The following is a 25,197-nucleotide window of genomic DNA, read 5'->3' on the forward strand; positions in this document are numbered from 1 at the left end:
AGTTTTACGTGCAGCGCAGCGTCGACCTCCCCCCCCCTGCTGCCGCCTTTTTGAACTTAGCACAAGTGCGGATGTCTGTTGCATATTGACACGGAACAGGCCGCGAATTTCCTTTTTTACAGCGATGCGCGTGTAAGGCGACGATCAATTCGTGTCGGAGCGATGAATCCAGAGGAGCAGACCGTAACGTGGTTAATATCGCTGGGAGTGCTCAGCTCGCCCAAGAAGAACATCGCGGATCCGGAGGACTTTTTGAAAACATCGCTCAAGGATGGTGTCGTTTTGTGCAAGCTCACGGAGCGCCTCATACCTGGCTTCTCTCCCAAGGTGAGCTGTTGACTTAGTCAACTTAGGTCAACACAAAATCCGAACGATCGATGGCTGGGCTGGAAACAAGGGAGGGGTTTGATTCAAGTTGGTCTGGACGGGAACTTCTCCCAAGACAAGAGCAGGCCTTGCGGATTTTATATCGTCCCATCACACGAGACGTAAAAGTTTGACGAACCGCAAAAGGCGTATCGCGTTCTCGGAAGTGGGCCGAATTAATATCGATTTCGACGGTTTTATTAAGCGACTGTTCACTACTTCCTGTTAAGCGGAGCAAATGTTCCGCATTCTTCGTGCGAGTGAGTTGGTGTGAGCAGCAACTGCCGAAACGAGACAAATTTGGCAGGGCTTAGAGTGCATGAATCATTGAACGCACACCATTTTGAAGAGCTGCAGCAAGGTTACGCCAAACACCATGAGGCATGTATGTGACTTTTTATTAGTCGGTGCAACATTACAGTCAGCGTTTCGACACAATTGTCTGCCAGTTGTTGACCTGACAAAGTTGATGGCGATAAACAACAGTTGCAGACATACGTCGTCACTTCCTCTTGAAAAGCCTGCGCTCTCTTCTCGCTGCGACGTCCCCCTTTTCAAAGGCGTAACAAAAAAAAAAAAAAAAAAAAAAAAAAAAACTGGCAACAGCTGACGAGAACAAAACCGGAAGTAAGTCTGTTGCGTGACTTACTGTACCAAGAGGCTTGTTGTGTCTTTCTGTTGAGCGATACACACTGTCCCTCAATTAGCGTTTACACGTTTTGCCCTTGAAATACACACTTGTTATTAGCGTATTTTCTCTGCATTGCGACGATGCAGTTTGACTTTTATTTTGAAATTTTTCTAGCGGAGCGGATGTTAAGTCCAATTATGGTTACCTTAACGCGTGTGAGTCGTATAGTGGTATATGTATGCATGAAGGGGACGCGGAAAGAGTCCGGTTAAATTAACAGTAGTTAACCTCTGTGAATCGGAACGATAGACTTTAGACGCTTTTATTTGCAATTGAGTCGCCGCTGCCCGCTTAGTTCCGGTCTCACCGGTCTGTCACACTGCCCCCGGGGTTTGTGTTGATGTTTATTTCCCCGTGTGTGTTTTCCTCCAGTACTGCCAGGACCCGAGGACTGAATCCGAATGCCTTTCTAACGTCAAGGAGTTTTTAAGGGGATGCTCCACCTTGAAAGTGGAGGTAAGTTTCTCACTGAATGTGACAAGTTTCGTGTGCGGGGTAACAACGTTTTGACTTGGCCTGACCTCCTAATTATCGCCTCTCCTTTAGCCTTCTTAGCTGACTGCACTGCACTGAGGAAGACTTAAAACGCATTCCTGCTCGCGTTTTGCTGCACTGACCTCACTGGGACTTCCTCTGATGTTTTGATGCTGTCAATTAAAATCATTGACTGGACAGTGAGTGGGAACTGCTGTCTCATCTGAATACTGCCCCAGTTGTTCAAATAGCCATAAGTTACTTTATCCAGCAGTTTGACTTCCTTCCAAATATCGATTCTCCTCCGGGCTACTTTAGTCTGCATTGCTGGTAGCCCACTATTAGAAATGGGCCAATCATTTGCATATGTTGGGGTTTTCCCTTTTCGTCTCAACCCGGCTTTTGTTTTGCTCGGGTTTTGCACCTGTCCCGCCACACTGGACAGTCATTTCTTGTCCAGCGTTTATAAATAAACCTCCCTGGTCTTGGTTCACATCGGTCGGTTTTCTTTAAAAAGCTAATTGAGTCAGCGGCCCCGGCTCGCTGCTGTCAAGTGGTTGAGAAACTCTGCCCATTTGGCTCGGTTAGACTGGGAGGTCTTCTTTACTCCTGTCCACAAAGCCTGACGTAACCCATAATTAGGACCTTTTTTCGTGGCCAGCCAGTGGCATCTGTGCACAGGCTAGAGGAGAGCCACCGTCAAACGTATAGCAGATCGGCAGGGCTTGTGTTTGTGGTGCCCCGGGGAGCCCTGCCCTTCGTTTGGTCAGTGATGTTGCAGAGCCTGTTTTTTTTTTCTCCCCCACCTCTCTTTTTTTTCCTCTCCGCCCGGGTACACACTGTTGGCCTGCGACTGTGCCGAGAGACCAGTTACGCTGCTTTCACTTCTGCACGGCTGCATGCAGGAAGAGGAAGCATCAATTTATGGCTCAAAGTCTGTGATTTTTGTCTTAGCTGTCCAACGCATTCAGTCATTTGTTTGGTCTGAGTCTGAGCTCTGCGCCAGACAGACTTTCAGAGCAACATGGGCCCAAACCGAACTTAATGAAGAGTTTGGATTTGAGCACGCTTAGGGTTTTTAAACTGCCAACGTTTATTACCAGAGCTTTTCTCTTGGTATTTAGCTTTTGGCCACTATCAGATCTGGCCAGATTCTATTCATGGTATCTTACAAGCAAGTCTTAATTTATTGCAGTGCTTGTCAGGCAGACTTCACAGGAAGTCGATCCTGGAGATCTGAAAATGCTTATCAGGCGGTCCCCATCAGATCTGAGAATGTCGCAGCTGTTTGTAGGCGATGATTAGCTGCATTTGGCATGAAAAATATCTGATTCCGTACCTTGGAGGTTCATTAGTCACACATTCTTTAATGAATGATGCCCCACACAACTTATGGCTAAGGCTATCCTATTTAAACACTATATATAAGATGTTTTATTTAAAATGTGAAACCTTATCCATTGCAGGAAAGAGGATAGCTGCCTGAAAGAGAGATGTGCGAGCGCGTGTGTGTGTGTGTGTGTGTGTGTGTGTGTGTGTGTGTGTGTGTGTGTGTGTGTGTGTGTGTGTGTGTGTGTGGCAAATCACAAGTGAATCTGGCCCAGTGTTTTATTAAAAAAAAAAAAAAAAGCTCTCATTTACACGATTTGGGTCATGCTCACCATGTAGCCTTTTATCTCTCCATTCTAATCCCTTTGTGCATTTGATTTCATTGTCTGCCTCCCTGTTGTGTCTGCCAAAAAAATTTGTCTCTCTGCCTGTCTGTGTGCTCTTAATAATCATCATTACTCAGATCAAAGTTATCAGTTCTGTGATCTTATTTCTCGTTTGAGTTCTTCTGATGCATTGGAGACTAAATAAAACTCTCTCTCTATATATGTATTGTTTAATCTAATAGTTACTTGCATGTCATTTATTTGCAACCAGGGATTTGAACCGGAGTGGCTCTACACTGGAGAGAACTTTGGCAAAGTACTGACGACTTTGCTGGCGTTCAACTTTGCCACACAAGGTAAGAACGTTAGAATCTCTTTTTGTGTCTCCAAGCAAAGCTCCTGTATTTGTTGTGTTCTGTAAACTCTGGAAGAATTAAATGGAAAGCCACGCTGTCGCCAATGAGTTGGAGAAGATTAAATTCCCTAAGCCTTAAAAATAAACCTGAATTTTATTATAGCCTCTTTACATCACAATTTGCTGCTTGAGCGCTTCTCCTGTGCTCACCATTTTTCTCGCGTCACAAATCCCACATTGCTGTAAACCAGCAAAGGTGTTGAGTTCAAGGGTTATGTGTGATGCTGCGGTACGTGTTGCTTGTTGCCGTTTGAATGGGGATCTTTGTCATCCTTCTCAAACTTGCTTCAGGCAGCCGGTCACAACCATAATTTGGGTCTGTTATCCATGAGCAGCTGGGTGAACAGTGTGGGGCCGTGTCCTGCTTGGAGGCATGTCTACTCGGTGCATCCATAGCTCAACCATTAATATCCTCCTTTGTTTACTTGTGTGCTTTTTTTCCAGTCCACAGGCTCAGAAATATATAAAATGCAGACTCGTATAAAACCACTTTTCCGAGTGCGTGAAATGGCGTTGCAGCACGTCGGATCCACACCAGTTTGCCGCTAATTGCTGCACTCCACAGTCTATGTTCCCGGCCACTGAAGAGCTTATAACGGCTGCCATTGAAACGTCAGCCTTGCAATTTTTTCAGTCAGCGGTTTCAGCATCATAATACCTGCCTGGTGCGTTTATGATGGTGTTGTGCATGGGAGCAGTGCACTGGAACGTGCTCCTCAGTCTGAATAAGTGTGATGACGGAGAGGAATATCGCGGCTGCTGCTATTTAGAGATTTAGCGGTTGCGCCTGTTTCGCAATAGCTTGCTGATATGAGTCTGAGACTGTATAAAACCACTGTCGTTGGTTTCTCATGGTCATGTGAAATGTTTAGTTTTTTTTTTTTGAAGCTGCATTAAATCACAAGTAAAGGGAAAAGGGACCTACAGTTGCCATCGAGCCTTATTTGCCTGCCACCCGTTGTGCTTTCCTCTGTGCACAGATCTAGTAATGGAGAGAAAGTGGCAGATGCTGCAAGTGGAATCGAGTGACAAAGTCTGTGAAATTGGAGATGCTCCAGGAAGTTTTAAATCTATGGCGTGGAAGCATTATGTTTCCTTCTGTCCGAAAAAGATAAAGGGGGGGAAAGGAGACTGAGACACTAAAAAACAATATGCACACACAGTGCCTTACTGTGTGCTAGCTGCACTCCTTACCACTGCCGATGACCATTGTTGTCACTTGTGTGTTTGATTAGTGTGGACAAAACACTGTTACAGTTATGTTCAAAAATGTGTGTTTCCTAACGTATTGACTGGGGACGCAAACTATCGATGAATTCATTAATCATAGTTGATTGACCTTATCGATCAATTTAACGATTAATTGATCAGCTGAGAACCTGAGAACCTAAATTTCACAATGAAAATTGTGTAAGGAGCACATTATTTAACCCTTAAATAATGTTGTGGTTCCAATGTCACCCATTTTTACATCAGAGAACAGTAAAAACACCCTAAACATTTATCCTCTGACTTTAAGTTGACTTCTAATGGGTCACATTTCAACTTTTTATTCTTTAAAAAAAAGTTGTTTAAAAGTAACTTGTTCGTGGTATATTATGACCATCCCAGTATCTACAGGTGAATTGCTCTTTCCTGCCACTACACTGTTATAATGTTAATAACTGATTGCGACGAGTTTAATTTAGTCGATTAAATTCTTAACCGACATTTAATCGATAATCGATAAATTGTTATCATCCCGAGTGTCGGCTGACAGGAGTGTTAGTCTACTGTGTTTGTGCGTTCAGTGCGTGTCCCCTGCTGCCTTCAGTGTCCCCTTCGCTACGTGAGTCAGACGTCGCTGCGATACACCCTGTAGCCTCCGCATATGGGAAGCAGTGGGCGATCTTCAGCCTTTTCCCCACCGTCACACACATCACAGAGATTGCGGAAGATCTGTTGATGATACAAGACCGTATTACAACAATTACCCTTTACCCCAGTGTGTATTTTTTTTGTTTTGTTTTTACAGCCAGTGGTTGAAAGTGAATTAAAGCGTCTGTCCGTTTTCATAGCCCTGCCAGTCAAGCTCCAAACAGGATTTTGAATGATGGATCACTAAAGGCAACGGTGTGCTCGTATTATTTTTCTATCTCCTGCAATCTGCACAGAGATACTGCCAGTGGAGCTGGCCAGTGTCCAGTTGGCACGCGGTCAGGGTGCTCGTGAGGAAGGGCACAGAGCATCGTTGCAGAGCTCCCGCGTGGCTTGTAAAATGCGGACTGACAGTGCAGTTGATAACTCTGTCCGTGCACCACAAGGAGCGTGCACTGCGGGGCAGCTGCCAGCTACTGGACACGCTGGCGTTTCTTGCACTGCAGCGCTAAGTGATGCGTGTGGAAGAATTTAATGGTCCTGCATTATAGCCATTGTCAGATACACACATATATATATATATATATATATGTATATATATATATATATATATATATATATATATATATATATATATATATATATATATATATATATATATATATATGTATATAAATATATATATATATATATATGTGTGTATATATATAAATATATATATATATATATATGTGTGTATATATATATATATATATATATATATATATATATATATATATATATATATATATATATATATATATATATATATATATATATATATATACACATATATATATATATATATATATATATATACATGATTAAAAATATATTAAACAAAAGCCTATACTGTATTGATCTGCACAGAAGCATAATTAGCTCACCGCTTACTGCCTCCTACAAAAACATGCAGTTCTAGCTGTGTAATGCTACATACTGCTGATGCTTTGCTGTGTGGTTGGAAGGGGGGCAGAGACACAACTGGCCTCTGGCTGGTCAAAGACGGTGGAACAAACTTTTTGCCGGGGATGTTTCCACGAACCTGAGAGAGGGACGAGTGCAAGATGGAAAAAGAAGTGTCAGAATAGACAGGACTCGCTTCGTTTGGAGAATCAAAAGCAGCCTATTGGTGCGGGTGAGAGAAGTCATGCAGCTCATGAGGAGAACAGAGGGAAAAACGTAAACATGGTGACATTGTTTGTGAGCTCGATGTTTCTTATTGGTTGCATTTCAACAAAGGGGGTGCAGTAATATCGACGCTGCATTAGATCCAGCTTGCCTGGAAATCACCTTGAAGCTGTTACATCAGTGACCAAGACCGAAAGAGTGTTGAGGCCGAGACCAAGACCACGTGAAATTAGTCCCAGGCCTTGTCTCAAGACCAAGAGCAGTCTGGAGTACTGCAACGCGAAGCAGTGGGGGTTTGTTCGTCTACTGGACGGATTTGTTAGGCCTCCACTGAGACAGGGCTCTTGTTATTCTCTAAACACTATGTTCCCTTCCACACACTGCGTGCTGCCTGATCTCACTGCAGGGCTGTCTGACAGCTTCTGTTAAATCAGATAGAAACTCTCCGGCTACGAAAATGTGCCTCTCCTTGCACGTCAACTGTCCTCAGGCCATGCAGAGCAGCGAACCGCACTCGCACAAATCACACTCAGGTTGTCAGCCTCCCTAAATATGTGGACCCTTGTCACCTGCAATAATGCTGATGCGGCTTCGTCTTTTTTTTAATTGATGCGATGAGGACGTCTATATAGAGAGTTTTAAACAGAGTGCAATGGGAATAACCGAAGCTCCATATGTCCTCCTGTGTGTGTGTGTGTGTGTGTGTGTGTGTGTGTGTGTGTGTGTGTGTGTGTGTGTGTGTGTGTGTGTGTGTGTGTGTGTGTGTGTGTGTGTGTGTGTGTGTGTGTGTGTCCATAGACTGCGGTGCGGAGAGGTCATGTTCGCAGTCTGGTGCTCCCTCTCCTAGTCAGTCCACGTCTGCGCACACGCTCTCCTCCGCCAAATCCAAAGGCTCCCTGCGAAGACAATCCAAATCAGTGGTACGGTTCTGCCCTCGCTTTGCTCTCTCCGAGCCCGCGGCGCCAGTAGCTGAGCGACCTGTGTGTGTGCACCATGTCCCGCCAGGAGATGTCTGAGAACGGCGGGGGCGGGCAGCAGATGGTGAAGGCCCGCTTCAACTTCAAGCAGAACAACGAGGACGAGCTGTCGTTCGGCAAGGGCGACCTGATCCTGGTGACGCGGCAGGAGGAGGGCGGCTGGTGGGAGGGGTCGCTCAACGGCAAGACGGGCTGGTTTCCCAGTAACTACGTGCGGGAGATCAAGACGTGCGGTGAGTCCCGGACCGTCGTCCCACGGCGCAACCAGTCCCGAGTTTCTTGGCAAACATTGTTTATGTGTAAAGGGAACATTACAGCAACTGTGGTACATCACAGCAACAGTGGAACATGACAGCTCAGCGTGCTTGGCGACTCGCGGTTTGCAATGAAAAGTAGCTGATGCACAATGAGGTGTTGATGTTGAAACGATGCTGAAAATGTGCGTTTTACCACATGTTGAAAAGCTTCCTGAATCGTTGTGCAGCTTGTTTTTTCACACACACACACACACACACACACACACACACACACACACACACACACACACACACCTATTTATATATATACCTATACATATACATATAGATATATACATATATATATGTATATATATATATATATACATATATATATGAAACTGTATTTATCACTCTGTACTTTCCCCAGACAAACCAGTGTCGCCAAAAGGAACTCAGCTGACAAAGAACTACTACAGTGTGGTGAGTGTCTGTCTGTCCGTCCGTCCGTCCGTCTGTCTGTCTGTCTGTCTGTACGTCTGTCTGTCACTTAGATGGTTATGTCCCTCGCAAAAGTGCCTGAAATATGCAGAAGCTATTTTTTTTCTTCTTTTTTTTTGAACAAATAACATCTTAATTGCTTCTAATTCCAAAATATGAGCTTAGATGAACTGTCATCTGTGTGTCGGGATAAAAATTCTTAAATTCCCAACAGATCCTTATTCTCGGAAAATATACTTCCAATATCCTCCCTTAAGAGCAGGTGCAATAATGTGTATAATAATGTAATGTGCAATAATTGAAAACTTCAAAACTTGTGTTCATCACTGGGCCTTTAAGTGCGCTTCCGTATACCTGGGTAACTGTAATTCCCGTGCTGCTGTTTGCAGGTGGTGCAGGACATCTTGGAGCATGAGCGGGAGTTTGTCAAAGAGTTACAGACGGTGCTGAGCTGTTACCTGCGAACCCTCCAAGCCAGTGACAAGTAAGTGCAATAACGACCAGCTGCAACGGATCCATCAGTGGAGAGACACAGCAGTTCTGAAGACTGAACACTAGAATGACATGGTTATATTGTTGGGGGGGAAAAAAATCATATGCACCTTTTGTTCTGGGTTCGCTCAGGCTGAGCGGCACCGACAGCGCCACCCTGTGTGGAAACCTGGAGGAGATCCTCACCTTCCAGCAGGGACTGTGTGTGGCATTGGAGGAGTGTACCAAGTACGTCATATGCGCCATAAATGACACGTCAGAACCCCCTCATTATGGTCGAGGGCTGTGTTGGGGCCAATTGGCTCCATCCTGTTAGTGGGCGCTGAGGACAAATGCGATATATTTAGCTCTATTTACAGAGTGGCGCACATGCTAAGTGTGCAAACATTCTGCCGAGAAATACAGCTGAATATTTTTAGCCCCAGTTGCTTCCTTCCTCAATCCTCAACATCTCTTTGAATTTTTTATTGTATTACAAAAACAAAACAAATCATCTTTTTTTGGACTGATTAATATTTTACACTGTAGTATTGCAGCTCAATATATATTTATATATTTTGTTTATTTTTTTGTCTTTGTTTGCCTTTGCCTATGTTTTGCTAGAGTCTTGTACACACTGGGATTGTCAGAAAAAGAGCTGCCGTCGCCTGTAAAAATGTCCTCTTCTTAGTCGCTGCAAAATCATTTAACCAAGCGTTGCAGTCATCCCACTTTCGCTCCACTAACCACGTTTTCATCCGTCGTTAACTTTTGTAGGGTCCCGGAGGGCCAGCAGAGAGTGGCGGCCTGCTATCTGAACATGATGTGTCAGATCAGGAGCCTGTACCTGACCTACTGCTCCAGCCACCCCTCAGCCGTCGCCATCCTCACTGACCACAGGTCTGCCCGTCCGCAACGCAGCTCCTCATCTCGCTGAGTGTTTTTATTTTTGTTGTTGTTGTTGTTGTTCGTTTGCCATTGCTGCTGCTGAACTGCACTTAATTTATAAGCCACAGGGTGTCACTCTCACCATAAATAAAATAGCCCGGAGGCGACGGCCGTTTTGCATGTCTTGCACCGACCAGAATCGAATGTGTCCCTCTTAATAAGAAGTGACGTCGACCTTCTCAGGTTGTCCGGTCCATCAGATAGGGCTGCTTGCATTTAATAAAGGTGAATAACCATGAAGTAATGCAAATGATACAAATGTTGGATTCAGTAACCATTGCATCTCACACACACACACACACACACACACACACACACACACACACACAGGAAGCTGTCTGTCAACAGGATATAAAGCGCTGTGGTTATGTTGTCAGGCGTGAGAGAGTTTTTCGCAGTCAGCCCTTTTTGCATCTCTATTTCAGAATCCTATTCATGTTAGTTCACGTGATCCCGTGTGACTGATCACCTCTAATAATGCTCGGTTAATGTTTGGGAGTTTAAACATCCCCCGCTACTTCCTGAGCCTGTTCTCGCACTTCCACCGAATGTTTTGCGTCTGTTTGTGACACACATGCAGGCTCCGCTGACCTAATTTGGGCAGCCGTTTGCCCTAATGTTTGACATGCCTCTGCTCGCCGCGGGTGGGTTCTCACATCGGGCGTAGCACTGCACGCTATCAGCCATAGTGTTGGCAGATGTCACAGCAGTGTTGACTGAATGTGAAACTGTCACGTTAAAAATAAATGAAAATAAACATCACCACTTCTAGCTAACTACCAAGGCCTCAATTCGCTGAGATCACGGACAACTCGCATATAGTAATAAATGAAAACGGGTGCAAAAGTGGTGGAGACGTCAAAATAATTGAAATGAGGGTTTTGCGACCGCGACCGCTTTCCACCATCGAGAAAATGTGAGAGCAGAATGACTGCAGCCACCGATTGCAACCCGGGACTTTAGGGTCTCACTGGTGAGGTGAGAGCTGTCGCTTTTGACGCTCGCAATCCCATCTAAACTCTCGGGCCAAGATTCAGCCGGCCCTTCCGTGCCGCTCTGTCACCAACCGGACAAACTATACACACACCACACACCTCGCTTCCAAAATCACCAGTCTTCCCACAGCCAACCCGGGCAGAGCTGGGTGACATAAGACACTTTGCAATCTCAATAGAACAGGACACCTCATCCCGCCACCCTCGGGACACAGATAAACAGAACGCTTGAATTTCAGGAGCCCTGTCATAGCCGCCCTTAATGGAAGATCCCACTGATGTCATTTTGTCTATCACTGTTTTTTTTTTAAATATGTGTTTTTACTCCTTTTGTTATGTAAATACATATACACTAATACCCTACTAGTCGAAAGTTTGGACACACCCTATGAATTTAAAGTCTTTTCTTTCATTCTCATGACGATTGACACTGCAGTTTCTCACTGAAGGCATCAAAACTACGTATGAACACTCATGGAATTATGCAGGAAACAAAAGTGTAAAACAGCTCAAACTTGCACAAGTTTTGACTGTATATGTGACGCCTTTCCTCCATATACTTGAAGAGGTAGTGAAGACGCTGGTCAGTGCTGTACCTGCCATGAGGATTTAAATCATTGACCCAAATATATATATGTATATATATATATATATATATATATATATATGTATATATATATGTATATATATATATATATATATATATATGTATATATATATATATATATATATATATATGTATGTATATATATATATATATATATACATATATATACATACATATATATACATACATATATATATATACACATATATGTATGTATATATACATATATATATATATATACATATATATATATATATATATATATATGTATATATATATATATATATATATATATATATATACATATATGTATATATATATATATATATATATATATATATATATATGTATATATATATATATATATATATATATATATATATATATATATATATATATATATACATACATATATGTGTATATATATATATGTATGTATATATATGTATGTATATATATGTATATGTATATAATATATACTAATTTTCTCGCATATTTTCCTCAAGCAAAGGATTTACTTTCGTTGTTGAAGCTTCAGTATTATTTGTATAATTGTCTGAAAAACACTGGTGGAATGCATTTTGCATAATTTGGGACCTTGAAATCATCTTCGTCTTATGGCGTCCATGAATTTGTGTCGTCATCCACTTCCACTGCTTGTTAGGTAAATGCTTTCTTTCGTTTGTTCTTTCTACCTTTCCTTCTTTCTCTCTTTCGTTCGTTCATTCTTTCATTTTTTCTTTTCTCTTTCTTTTTCACTCACCTGTAACGTCTGCCTGCCTGTGTGCTTGTGTCTTACACAGCGAGGAGCTCAGCAAGTTCATGGAGAGCCAGGGCGCCAGTGTACCAGGCATCCTGACCCTGACCACCAGTCTCAGCAAGCCCTTCATGAGGCTGGACAAGTACCCCACGCTGCTGCAGGAGCTGGAGAGACACGTGGAGGTACTGCGGAACGTTCATCGTCCATCCTGTAGTTGATTTACTGGTTCTGTGCGATTTGAAAGAACTTAGTCTTTGTATAACCCTGTCTGTGGTTGTGCTCGTCACAGGAAGCCCACCCAGATTACGCTGACATTATAAAGGCAACAGCTGCGTTCAGAAGCCTTGTGGTAAGTTTTGGGCCTCCCTTTTGGGAGGCCGACTGCTTGAAAAAAAAATTGCTTTGAGCTTTATCATGTTTGTTCATCAGCACCACGGTTGAGACGTTCCCTGATTGCTGCAAAACAAGTCGTCCCCTGTGACCTCCCACTGAACAGCCAGTGCAGATAATGGAGTAAATGAGAACATGCGCCTTGAGTCAGTCCCCAATTATTGCATCATAAATCACAGTAATTTACATATCACAGTTTTTAATGAAGGCTGTTTACTTCATGAACGGTTTCATATCAGCCATATTTTAAAAGTGATATTTTTTAACAGCGTTGAGTGCTTTACCATCCAGTCAGTGAACTCCTCCTCTTACCTCTTTTGTGGAAAGTCTGCATGCCTTTGGGAATCACCCCTGTGTGATGTCACAAAGGGCAGCGAGGACTCACTGAAACTCTCTTGCATTAGTGATAACACCCCCAGCCTGCAGCCGCCTTGTTATTTTTATTTTTTTTTTTTTTCTTTTCATATATGTGAAAGCGGCAACAGTCGAAAAGTCTTTAACAGGAAGTTTAGAAGCTGCGAATTTTTTAGAATGCTGCAAACACTGGGCTAAATATACTGTTTTCTGAACATGTATTTTTTTCATATTTTTCGGCTGTTCCACTGGAAATGAAGACATGAACATGGATGCATTATGGAACTTGTAAGACAAACTATAAAATGTCACTGGAGCGCCATTCAGAATAACCTTTTTGCCATGCGATATTCATATTTGAGAGCCTCTTTCCTCGCCCCACACTTTCTGATCACGTCTTTCCTAAAGTGGGCCTAAAACAAAATGCCATTTCAGTGCTGGATTGGAAATGAGCAACCGCACCGTACCTGGGTGAGCAACAGTTTCCTCCGCGCGGCTCTGGTTTCTTAGTAAGAACAGATGGAGGTGAAAACTCTCCTTTTTTCGGCTGGTTTCACAGGAAACAGAAAAAGCAAAAAACACAACATCAAACAGCACACGTTGTAGTAATTTGCAAGTCTCATTTCTCTGAATGCCTTTTGAATGTCTCTGTAGGCGAGCATAACCAAAATGCCAGTCGCATCTTAGCGACAGTGCTTCCTCTGCACAGGCTTATCTTTGCATACATGTGGTGGAAAACGTGACATGTTGCATTGTCATTTTTTTTTTTTTTTCTTTGCTTGAGGTGGGGGAGCCCCTGCATAGAGCCAGTAGACCTGTGAAAAAGTAGCTATAACACTGCAAGATTGTACAGCAGGACTACAATTAAAGTCAAATTCATACACTCTATGCTGATGATTATCAATCGTGGGATTTATTTTCTTAGTTCTGGTTCCCATTTACTAACTAATTCAAAATTTCAATCTCTTATTTTTTTATACCCTGGATGCCAGTGGAGAAGACTTCAATACTTATTTATTTTAAAATGAATTAAAGAAAACAATCTCCAGAAAACAGCACTTTTAATGTTGCACTTTTTTTTAGCTTCCGGTTTAAACTTTCCAGAGCCTTTAAAAAAAAAAAAAACACCATACACCGGCCTGGTGATGTTGTCAGAGGTGTGAGATGTGAGAGGTACCATTAGTGTTATAGTCAAGATCACACCAACTGAGCCCAAGACATTATCAAGACTAGAGAGTATCGAGATCGAGGCCAGACCGAGACAAGTAGAATAACAACAAAACAGTAAAACATGGCCAGTATCTTTTTTAAATTCAAGTTTGCTTCTAAGTCAAGCAGAAACATCTCTTTTCAGCAAGGTACCTTTTTAAAAAATTCTTTAACATTTTGCTGCTTTGCCAACTAGAATGAACCATTTTCAAAAAAAAACAACTTTGCTTCATAAAATGTAAAAAAAAGAAATTAACTACGCATAAGGGGATATGTCACCCTGGGTATCACAAGCAGGGCGTAAAACGGCAGCAGCTGGATTCTTTTATTATCGTGTCATTACAATGTTGGCTGAGTCTTGACCGGTCTGCATCAAAATCCTGAGTCCATCTAGTCCGAGGCCGAGACCCTTAAGAAGTGGTCTTGAGACCAAGAGCAATCTCGGGTACTACAACACGAGGTACCAAGGCCATTTGTGACATCACAAAGGACTGAATTCCGTATCTTGCGGTTTCAGCACATCAAAGTGGAGCAGTCAAAAAACAATTAAAATGGTTTCTCTATGCAAGAGACAAAACAAATCACGCTAGAAAAAGTTGGTCATTGTAGCACCAATAACAAAAATCCACTGACACATTTATCTCTTCTACCCTGAGCTGTTTAATAAATAAAACCACTCCGAAATCAATGTCTTTGTTTATCTTTCTCCGTTTATTTCCTTTCAATAAAATGTTCCACGTATGCTCAGACGCATTGCCAGGACCTGCGCAAGCGGAAGAACCTGGAGCTCCAGATTTTGTCCGAGCCGGTGCGGGCCTGGGAGGGAGAGGGCATGAAGAGCCTGGGGAGCGTGGCCTACATGTCGCAGGTCCACATGCGAACAGGCTCCAGCGAGGTGAGAGACGGTCGAGTCAGCGCAGTCGTCCGCATGCCGCTGCCAGTTATTCATATATAGCCATGATTAAATATCCACTCAAGCCTTTTCCACGGCTCTCTGTCTTTCCTCACTGTAACCAAAATGAAATGTGTGTCTCCGTCGCTCAGCCATGACCCCGTTAGTTAGGAAACCACGCAGTAAGTTGACAGATCTCGGCCCACCAGCAACTCATTTCTATCTGCAGCCTCCATGTTGCTGTTTGTGTGTCATTGTGCTCACTGTGCCGCAACAGGTGCGAACTGCTGGTAAACGGGTGCAAGAAGTGTGAATTACGCAGTGTCTGCTCAAGACAACTAGGTCTGAGGGGACGAAGCCTCGCTGTCGACATGATGGGACGTCGTCGACTTTTAACCAAACTGCATCAGTAAACCTGTCGAACTCACCGCCCACTCTGTGTGTGAGCCAAAACAGAAAAAAGGGCTTGTCGGCTGCGAGCCCCCCTGAAAACCGTCTCCTCTGTCTCATGTGGTTTTCTTGGTTGGAGTCGTCTTTGAGTTTTCCTTCCATGCGGCTTCCCGCAGGCAGTTCCGGGCCAAATCTTACGGGGTGTAAAGAAGCAGTGCGAGCGTCACCAGGACTCTGTTTTCTCCTCCTTGCAGGAAAAGGACGAGCGCTACTTGATGCTTTTCCCCAATGTACTGGTGATGCTCTCAGCCAGTCCTCGGATGAGCGGATTCATATATCAGGTTTGAATTTCACTGCTGGTAGTCACTACAAAAAAACAACTTCACTTCCAAGCTGAAACAAGATTAAGTGAAGTAGCCACTAAACTCCCCACATTTCCACTCCCCTTGCTCAGGGAAGGCTGCCACTGACGGGCACCACGGTAACAAGACACGCAGAGGACCCAGACAGCGGCCACTTCGCCTTCGACATTTCAGGTTCGCGTCCGTATCGGTGAGACAAGCAGGCTTGGTGTCACAGTGTGAAACCTCATCGGACTGATGTGTGAGGTTTTGACACTAAAGGAGATCAGCACTGTTGCAAGTTAGATCTCGCCATCAAAAAGTAAAGAAGGGATTGATTTCATCATTTTTAAAGAAATGCTGACATCGGTATGATTTTATTCCCACTCTAATAAAAAGTCAAGTCAAGCACCTTCTCGAAACCAGGATAGCAGATTGAACGATTTCAATGTCATGGTCGCTCATGTGTTTTAAGGTATGTATGATACAAAGAGGGATTCAAAATATTTGACCTCAATGCGATCTCTAAGCAGGACATTGTCGTTTGCTATGTTCTGGAAACTTCATTGTAGGAGTTATGTGTTTTAAATGTGTCACTGTTTCTTTAGCGCTTTGTTTTTTTTTTTTCTTTTGTTAATTTGCAGGAAGCATGATTGATCGTGTTACGGTATTCTGCGGTACTGCCCAGGAGTTACAGGAATGGCTTGAAAACCTCCAGCCTTTTACTAAAGGAGGCAGCCCTGCAGGCACAATAACAAAGGTTAGCACACACGCACACTAACGCACGCACACATGCACACATAGATTTACAGTGTAAAAGCCACCAGTAAAAGTGAAACCTGCATCATGACAAAGTGTGAAAGAGCCTCTGCAGCAGCACAAAGCCTTGTGCGCTGTTGCAACCTCTGAAACCCGGTCGACCTCTTGCAGACGGTGGAAGGGAAGCCCCTCAGCATGGTCGGGCCGCCCACTCACCTCTCGCACCTGGGCAGCCTGAGCGCCGTCAGCCGCGGGCCGCTGGAGCCGCCCAAGATCAGCAAGCCCTGGTCTCTGAGCTGCCTGCGCCCCGCGCCGCCCCTCAAGCCCTCTGCCGCCCTGGGCTACAAGGAGGTAAGAGGCTGCACGGGTTGTCTGGCCACGCCCACAACCACCCCCCCAACTACCCCTCCCCTCCCACACACACACCGACACCCTCACCACCACCTGTGCTCAGTCATTAGTAGCCACCCACTTCCTTTCTTTTTTATTGGTCAGAAGTCACTTTCTGTCTTCAGCCGACCACCAGAGTTCAATTTGACTCAAAGTGTCTCGCCAAACAGGAAGTGACACAAACAAACATAATGCCCTTCGCTAGGACTGATGTTTAGAAGACGACCGTCAACATACGATTCATTAAATTGGTTCTGTTGGCCACGCAGGACATGAATGTATCCTACTAGAGCAGACGTGGGCAAACTACGGCCCGGGGGCAATATGAGGCCCGTTGAGCTTTTTAATCTGGCCCGCCAAACTTGAAGAAATTATATTAATAGTAAGTAAGTGATAAAATAGCTGTGTTTTAAGATCTATCAATAAAGAGCTAAATATTGTGGAGCTTCACAGACACATAGTTTGTTGAAATGCTTTTATTAATTTTCCATTGACATTAAAGCACATGTTTTCTACGTATCCCATGATATATTTTTGTGGGTTGCCAAAGCACTCCATCCATCTGCTGCAGCTCTGGCCCTGTCTGTCGCATTTTAGAACCCACAGTGGCCCCACCAGTGTTTGCCCACCCCTGCAGTAGAGAGAAATTAAAAGAAATTAAGATAAACGTATGGAAGGCTTAAAATCACACCGCCTGATGCAAGGGATTTGACGGTAGAGTCAACTTCATAACTATTGCGGCCACAGTCGAGCCAAGCAGACAAAGTTTCGACGGCTCGCACACAAACTGGCAGAGGAGCAGCCGCGCGCCGTGCAAGAGAGTTTGTGCACTTAGAGCTTTAACTGTTGACGTGCAGAAGCCTTTTGGTTTCCTCAAGGAAACCAAAAGGCTATTTGAGGACACAAGGTGACGGGCAGACAAACGATACGCAGGCTAGGAGTTGAATAATCAGACCAATTTTTATTTTTTATTTATTTATTTTAAAATACATAATCCACTTCATGCCATCCCTTCACCCATGTGTCTCATTTAAAACAAATAATCTTGAATTAAGCAAAACACACTTACGTATATACACAAATATACAATTATAATGACTAAACCAGACAGTGACGTCCGGACCTTCGTCTAGGCCGTCGGCCTGTTTCCGTCTTTCCCGCTGACTACCAGAGGCAACACGTACGACGGCCTTTTCAGTTTCTAAAGCACCTCTCTGCAAACTTTCCCATTCCCTCCGTTTCGCGTGTACGCCGACCAGGTGACTGAAAGCCGATGACTCTGTCACACCCTTGGCTCATCGGATTTTTTTCATGCACATTTCTTCTTTGTCTCTCTTTCTCCATCCTGCCTTCTGTAGAGGATGTCTTATATCATGAAGGTAAGGTTAGATGTGTGTGTGTGCGTGCGGGTGTTTAAGACAAGGATGTGGTTTTGGGGTGGGTGGGTGGGGAGTGTGTGTGTGTGTGTGTGTGTGTGTGTGTGTTAGTGTGTGTCACCCCAGTGTTGAGCTGACATGCCATGGCTCTGTTCGCATCACTTCTTCCCCATTGTCATCTCTCGATTTCCTGTTTTGTGTAGCCCAGTCTGTCTGCTCTTTCCCTTTTTATTGTCATTCTCTGTAGTGAGGTGTCACTCTTTAGTGAGGTGTGATGTTCGGTTCTCACACCATCATCATTTTTTTTTTTTTTCAATCAATTTGGAAGAAAAAAAAAAACTACACAATTGCGTTACTTAAATCTTTCGATATTTTTTTTTTCTTCTGTGGAAAACCGAGGAGCAGAGAGTGGAGTTGTGTCTGCAGCCAGCCTGTGCATTTAAATGACCCTGAGTGTCCCTCACAATGCACAGCGATTGGATGAAAACTTGATGGGGCAAAAGATAAACGACGGAATGTTCAACCAAATCAGGCGTCGTCATAAATATTTCCTCTCTTGAGGGTTGCACAAGTCTGTTCTGCATCTTGCGGTCAAAAAACAAGTCTCTGCTGGTTTTGCCTACGGAGTAAAGAACGTTTCCCCACAGCACCACGCCAACAGAGAAAGAGGCTCGTTGCATGGTCAATAATAACGCGTGCCTGCATTCATGTGAATCCCTGAGCTCATTATAAGGAGTCCCTGAAGTTTGAGGATGATGCATAACCCGACGTGAAGCGCAGTCTGATGTCCCCGAGCATAACCCAACCTCTCCGAGCGCATGTGACCAAACCAAGTTTACTACTCAACAAGCCTTGACCTCCAGTGGGGTACGCAGTGGAACTGCTCAGAGTCTGGATCGAACCCGTTCAAATCTCTATCTGGAATTCAACGTTTCAAATAAGTAATTAGATTCATGTATTTTTCCATTGACAAACCAAATCAATGACAAAATGACACATTAACCACTAAAAAGGTTTTCAACTGTGCATTGAAATAAATGAGATTTGCAGTTGGTTGAGTTTCTCTAAGCCCACAGTGCTCCTACACAAAGCTGGTTTGGTCACAGTCATCTTCATGCTTGCTGCCTTCTTGTGGATTGGGGTTTTGTTCATCGATGTTTATGGATTTTCCTTGTTAAGCTTGCACTGTGTTTGGTTTGGAGCGTCAGCTTTACAGGTGTGCGTACACGCGTGCGTGTACCTGTGCCTGTTTGTTTGTTTGTTTGTTTGTTCATGTGTTTGTGTGCAGCGTACGTCTCAGCGTGTGGTTGTGGAGCCAAATATTAATTTGTCTTCCTTTTGTTGCACCTCCTCCAGGACTCCAGTAAGAGCCCGCGGCCCATGAAGAAGTTCCTGCCAGGCAACAGGAAGAAAGAGCGGAAGCCCTCTGATGACGAGATTCAGACCAGGAAAAGTGAGGATTTTTTTCCTGCTGTGTGGACGTTGGCTGAGGGGTTTTGTGTTTGTTTGTTGTTTACTTTTTTTGATTTACCTACCTATTTTGATAAAATGACAATGATTCAGGATTCATATCCCTTTATTGCCATTCAGGTAAACATGATAGGAACTTGTTTTTGACCCTGTCATGTATAGTGCAATCAAGCTAATAAACGCCATGATTTGGTATTTATTTAGCAGTCAGTTAGCCACCAGTGTAGCCACTCCATCTTGTTAAGCTCCAATAGAGCGAGTTTTTAGCGTCTTGTCAATAAAAATTGTGAATTCTATGACAAATTGGCTTATTTTATATCAACAGAGCTGTATAGAGATGGCATGTCCAAGAGCAAGAGAAAACTTCTCATGCCTGTGCTAAAGCCACAGTAGAAGACCATAAGAGGAAACCACTGAAAGTTGTACTATCCTGCAGCGCTACAGAGGCAGTTTAAAGTTAGAACTGGTTGGACGGTGTCTTCCGGTCACTATTGGTTTTGTTTACAATTTCTATTGGCCTTTTTTTGCCCGATGGATTTGAAGTGATTTTTGAAGTGTTCCGTCTGCCCAGCTGCACCAACGTTAGCAGCTGCGTTTTAGCACTGGCCCATTCTCACATGGCCGTAGTTCACTTTTCCTCTTTCAAGGACACCCCGACGTGTCGACCCTTTGATCATGTGTGGTTCACAGCCACCCATTAGTACACGTGTGAATTATGGAATAGGAGCAAATCAATACTGCGCACCTGAGTCCCCCGCTGGTTGCTCTTCACATGAATAATACACCAAACCTCCTGTGGTGTAATTGTATCTTCAGCGTGCCGGTGTAGTAAATGGAATTGCTGCTTTCTTAATGTGTTTGTACTGGATGATTGGCGCTGACACTGTGTCAGCTGCTGAAATTAAGCCTGAAATGTATATCGATGATGATGACGATGATGATGATGATGATGATGATGATGTCGTCCTTCTCTTACAGGCACGGTTGCTCTGGAGGAGGATGCCCAGATACTTCGAGTGATTGAGGCGTACTGCACCGGGGCCAGCCTGCACCAGACTACCACTGGTATGTGTGTGTGTTTGTGTGTGTGTGTGTGTGTGTGTGTGTGTGTGTGTGTGTGTGTTTTTCATTGTGCGCACGCGGAACAATTCCTCAATGACTGATGCAGCTGTACATCAGGCGTTCTCATTAATTCATACATTTGCCGGCAGTGGTGCGGAAAGAGTGCGTCCCCCAGGTGCTTCTGCCAGAGGAGGAGAAGATCATTGTGGAGGAGATGAGGAGCAACGGCCAGACGGTTATTGAGGAAAAGTAAGTGTGTGTGTGTGTAATGGAGACAACAACTTCTTAACGTGGCCAGTTTGGATTGTGATTTATTCCAGAATTTTGAAAGAACCTACTGAGACCCCAGGGTCACAGAGTGAGACCTGCATGGCCTTAAAATGAAGCCTGTTGGAATAAATATTAAGACCTTATCAATACACGTAACTGCATGGTCAGTTTTGCGGAACTGCGACTCTCGGTGTCACGTGCATCCTTTTCTCCAAACTGCGAGTGTTTCTTCTGCTTTAAGTGTTGCCAAAGCCACGGTAAAGCAGAACAGAGGCTGCTCATCGCTCCCTTCACCCTCCGCTGCCTCATACAGAACCAGCAGTGGAGGGAAAGTAACAGTTGATGCAACTGCTTGCGTTGCATCAATCAATGAAATTTGCTGTCTTTGCTATATTTCCTTCTACGCCAGAGTAATGTGGGCGGCCGTAACCCCCATTCATTTAAAAAGGATTTATGGCCATAAGATCACAGAGCTATGCGCTCTAATATGTATTTTTTACTTAAGCTGAACCTCATATGCAACATTGGTGTCTTGAATAAATAATAATCGAATACAGCGACGGTTATTTTACCGTGTTGAGGAGCGACTGCAATTATACAGTAACAACCGGCGCTCTGATTTCTTAATGCTAATGTGACCCTCAGCCAAAATGAGTTAGTGCACCCCCGCAGTGTAATTGTCCTCTTTCTTTTTTTTTTTTGTAATATATTTTACCAGGCTTACCCTTTGATTTGATGTGATCTCAATCAACCTTCCATTGTTTTCCTCCTCTGCAGGAGTCTGGTGGACGCTGTGTACGCTTTAAAGGACGAGGTCCACGAGCTGAAAAAGGTGAGTGTGTTCATCGACTCAATTGGCGTTTTCACCGCCAGTAGACAGATCCATCCATCATCCACTGAAGTGCTCCTTCTACATCTTTCTCCTTTCCCACCACCCATAGGAGAACAAATGGATGAAGCAGTTCCTGGAGGACGAGCAGAAGTCCCGCAAGGAGCTGGAGAGGATCGTCAGGAAGCTGGCCAAGCAGAAGAACGACTGTGCTGCTTGGGACGACGGCGGCGGCGGCGGCGGCCACTGACCTCGTCCGCGCGACCGCCTTCGTCCACCCGTCTTCATTTCAGGGATGTAAGGGGGGTTTGGTGTCTTGTCTGCTTTCCCTGCCTCAGTCCAATGTTGCGTCTCCGCGCTCGCCAGCTGGACTTCCCTCCCTGACGGTCGGAGCACGACCGTCGGATTCGGTCTTCCCGATCCTGCCTCCCCGACACGAGATTACAAAAACGATGCCTTCTCATGAAGTGAGTAGTGAGCTGGCGTCGTGGCATTTTTTTTTTTTTTTCCCTCTCACTCTCTCTCGGCAACGGCCACTGTGACACTTTTCGGCAAGTCGAACAATGTTGGACGAGGGACAAAACGGGCTTCTGCGCTGCTTCCTATCGCTTCAGTCGGACGCCGAGAAGGAGGACGAAGCTTTCGAGTCCGAGAAAAGTTCTCCCGCATGCACTTGTGTACCAGCGACGGTGGTTCCCCTTCATGTTATTCTAATGTTTGGGTTTTGTTTTTTCGTTTTTCTGCCGCCGTCATGTTTTTTCCATGTGTGGCAGGGAATTCCAGAGGGAAAATGGATTTAGTGAGCTTTCTCCAGCACACGCATGCACAGCAGCATCACAAGTTTCCAGCCTCTGGAGGCGGCTTGACTTAGTCAGACACAAGTCACAAGTTCTCTGCATGAATTTACAGTATTAAGAGTAGACGTTCTGATTCGGAGAGAGGTGATCATCACAATGTTCAGATGTGTCCAAAGCTGTCGGGGACGGAGCAGAAAAGGCGTAATTAAGTCTCTTTTAATCCACGCCGTCATGGAAATAATGAGTCAAAGGTCAAACCCTACTCTTCCAAAATGTATTCAAGTTTCTACCTAGTAATTAAATAGCCCTTTGTATTATCTTCTGACTAAATATAAATATATATAAATACATATATATATATATATATTCTATAGCTTATTTATTGTTCACCAAGCCATTTGTAATGCTAGCCTTATATAGTCACGCTGCCTGAGCTTTTATTAAACTAAACTAATATGTAAAGACAGAGGAAGTGTTCTTGATGAGGCACAGAGGGGGGGGGGGGAAACACATTTTCCTTAAATCACATTAAATGAAAGAGCGACTCGTCTAATAAATCCAGTTTAGGAGTGAAGAGGTTTGCAGTATTCATGAGCTCACAGCGAGTTGTTGCGGAGCTGATGGAGACGGATTGGGGAAAGTCAACGGAAAAGAGATTCGTTTACATGAGGATGTTGAGTAAAACTTGTCGTGCCTCCGCCAAAGGTGCTCGTTTAATGGGACGGTTCACGCAAAATTGAATTCCACCCATTTTCCAGTGGACATTTTTCCTTTGTTTTCATTTTCTTGTCCAGCTGCTGTGGCCCAGAGGTTCTGTCACTTTTGGATAAAATAAAAGCCAAAAACATTTCAGGTCCAATTGGAGCGCCTTCGACTTTGTTAAGTTTCATTAGCGTGTAAACTGCTCTGGAGAGTGCGAGCGCGGTCGAGGAGTCCTCAGTGGGTAATCCACCTTGAAAAGGCGCTGCAACGTTGGCACAAATTGGCCCGGCGAGTCTTTGAGAGGCTGTGATGGCGCCGCACGGAGGGCGAGAAGCCCCGCGACGGTCCGTCCGCACCGTGTCGAGGAGGCAGACGGGCCGTACTTGAATTTTGAGTGAACCGTCCCTTTAACACGTCACCAGGCTCGGACCAAGAGGCCTGGTGTATTGTGAAATTGTGTCGCAGGTCGTTTGTTTCCTCGTGACGAGGCGAGTCCAGCTCAAACGGGTACGCAGGAGGCGTCTGGGATGATCAGACTGGGTTGTGTTGTTTGTGTCTTCAGGGTGCAGTCCCGCTATGAGGTACATTTCCCATTTCCCAGCAAGTGTGGCAGTGTTTGTTTGTTTTTTTGTGTGTGTGTGTGTGTGTGTGCGCGCGCATGTGTGTGTGTGTGTCCTGTCAACACTGTTATCTTACTGGTGCTGCGCCACACAGAGGAGATGGATGTTGTCGAAATGCAATAGACGACTGCTTTACAGGCCGAGCTCTGGGTGAGATCCGGCAAAGAGGGCTGGATTTGTTCAGTAATAATAATAAATAATGATGTGATAACAATAATAACAAATGAATTAACCCGGTCTATTAACCAAAAAGGTGTGGAAACCACGTAGTCCGGACACCTCGCTCTTTTCTTTTCCTTTTGTATTTTCAATTTTTATATTTAACTTTTATGCAACTAAGCCTGTTTGTGTCGACGAGAGATTAACGGTCCCCGATTTTCGCACATCCAAACTGTAATAATGTTCTCGGGCTATTTTATTTGTTTCGCTTTTATTCATTTTTATGAAATGCGCTTGACATATAGGAAGGGGGACATAGTACTGTGTTCGACCCATGCATGTAGCACATCTCGCTCAACGGCACTTCAAGGAGGTACCAGCAAGCCGGAGCTGAGGGCGCGTCCTGGTGTTCACGTTGCGGTCGTTGCCGTTCAGTCGTTGTTGGTTTTTTTCAAAGTTCCATGTCCTCTAGTTTCCACGTACCCTCAGCCGTCGGTTAGCACTTAGCCGTGGATGGCAACCTGAACTCAGTTCACCCCTTTCCCACCCACACCGTCGGCCGTGCTGTCTCTTCAAGGCCCTTCTATGCAATTACTGTTTTTTTTTTTTTTGTTTGCGAGTATTGTAATGCTTTGTTGTTGTTGTTGTTCTTTTCTAGACACTCTATACTTTGTGTTTGGTATGGTTGTTATTTTATTAAAAGTTTAATATAAAAGCTGCCTTTTTTTTGGGGGGGGGGGGCGTTTTATTCGTAAAATGCGCATGCCGAAATCAGCAGGCGATGGATGGAAAACCACGCGGCGCGAGCCTCGTGTTCCCTCGTGCATGCTGGAAAATCCAGCCATGGTGGAGGCTTCTCTCTCGCTGCGGCGCACAGTGGCACACGGGCCGCTTCAGAAGTTTGTGGGTTGCTCAGATTCGCACAGGATGGAAGGAGTGACTAGAATGGAGGACATCCTGCGTGCGGTGCGCCGTGCACTCCTCCACAGAAAGTCACACTTTCCAGCGCCGTCATGCAGTCGTTGCGGGGTTGCAGCCTACTGCCGCGCCGCCGCTCTGGCTTC

The 25,197-nt window shown here is 44.5% G+C and overlaps 1 protein-coding gene across 4 annotated transcripts; it reads left to right on the plus strand.

Moving 5' to 3' along the window:
• Window positions 1–24,850, plus strand: arhgef6 (Rac/Cdc42 guanine nucleotide exchange factor (GEF) 6). Of its 4 annotated transcripts, XM_076046627.1 has the most exons (23): window positions 186–327; window positions 1,430–1,513; window positions 2,727–2,821; window positions 3,458–3,542; window positions 7,427–7,548; window positions 7,634–7,838; window positions 8,272–8,324; window positions 8,732–8,826; window positions 8,967–9,062; window positions 9,591–9,713; window positions 12,167–12,305; window positions 12,413–12,472; window positions 14,825–14,971; window positions 15,613–15,699; window positions 15,813–15,894; window positions 16,344–16,459; window positions 16,630–16,809; window positions 18,207–18,227; window positions 19,581–19,677; window positions 20,673–20,759; window positions 20,906–21,005; window positions 21,804–21,858; window positions 21,968–24,850. In XM_076046627.1, the coding sequence occupies exons 2-23, from the start codon at window positions 1,492–1,494 to the stop codon at window positions 22,103–22,105; spliced, it is 2,205 nt and encodes a 734-aa protein (XP_075902742.1). In that variant the 5' UTR covers window positions 186–327; window positions 1,430–1,491; the 3' UTR covers window positions 22,106–24,850. The 4 variants fall into 4 exon arrangements, with proteins under 4 accessions (XP_075902740.1, XP_075902739.1, XP_075902741.1 ...); XM_076046625.1 differs by lacking the exon at window positions 2,727–2,821 and having other exon boundaries at window positions 1–327; window positions 7,637–7,838; XM_076046624.1 differs by lacking the exon at window positions 2,727–2,821 and having other exon boundaries at window positions 2–327.
• Window positions 24,851–25,197: the final 347 nt, after the last annotated feature.

Source organism: Nelusetta ayraudi, unplaced genomic scaffold (genome assembly GCF_046127955.1).
Source record: "Nelusetta ayraudi isolate G7.1 ecotype Tasmania unplaced genomic scaffold, CSIRO-AGI_Nayr_v1 ptg000090l, whole genome shotgun sequence".
Lineage (NCBI taxonomy): Eukaryota > Metazoa > Chordata > Actinopteri > Tetraodontiformes > Monacanthidae > Nelusetta > Nelusetta ayraudi.

Coding starts and splice junctions, on each gene's coding strand:
- arhgef6 (XM_076046624.1), top strand. CDS start 163: ATGAATCCAGAGGAGCAGACCGTAACGTGGTTAATATCGCTGGGAGTG. Junction 12,306..12,412: donor AGCTGGAGAGACACGTGGAG/GTACTGCGGAAC, acceptor TGCTCGTCACAG/GAAGCCCACCCAGATTACGC. Junction 20,760..20,905: donor CCTGCACCAGACTACCACTG/GTATGTGTGTGT, acceptor ATTTGCCGGCAG/TGGTGCGGAAAGAGTGCGTC.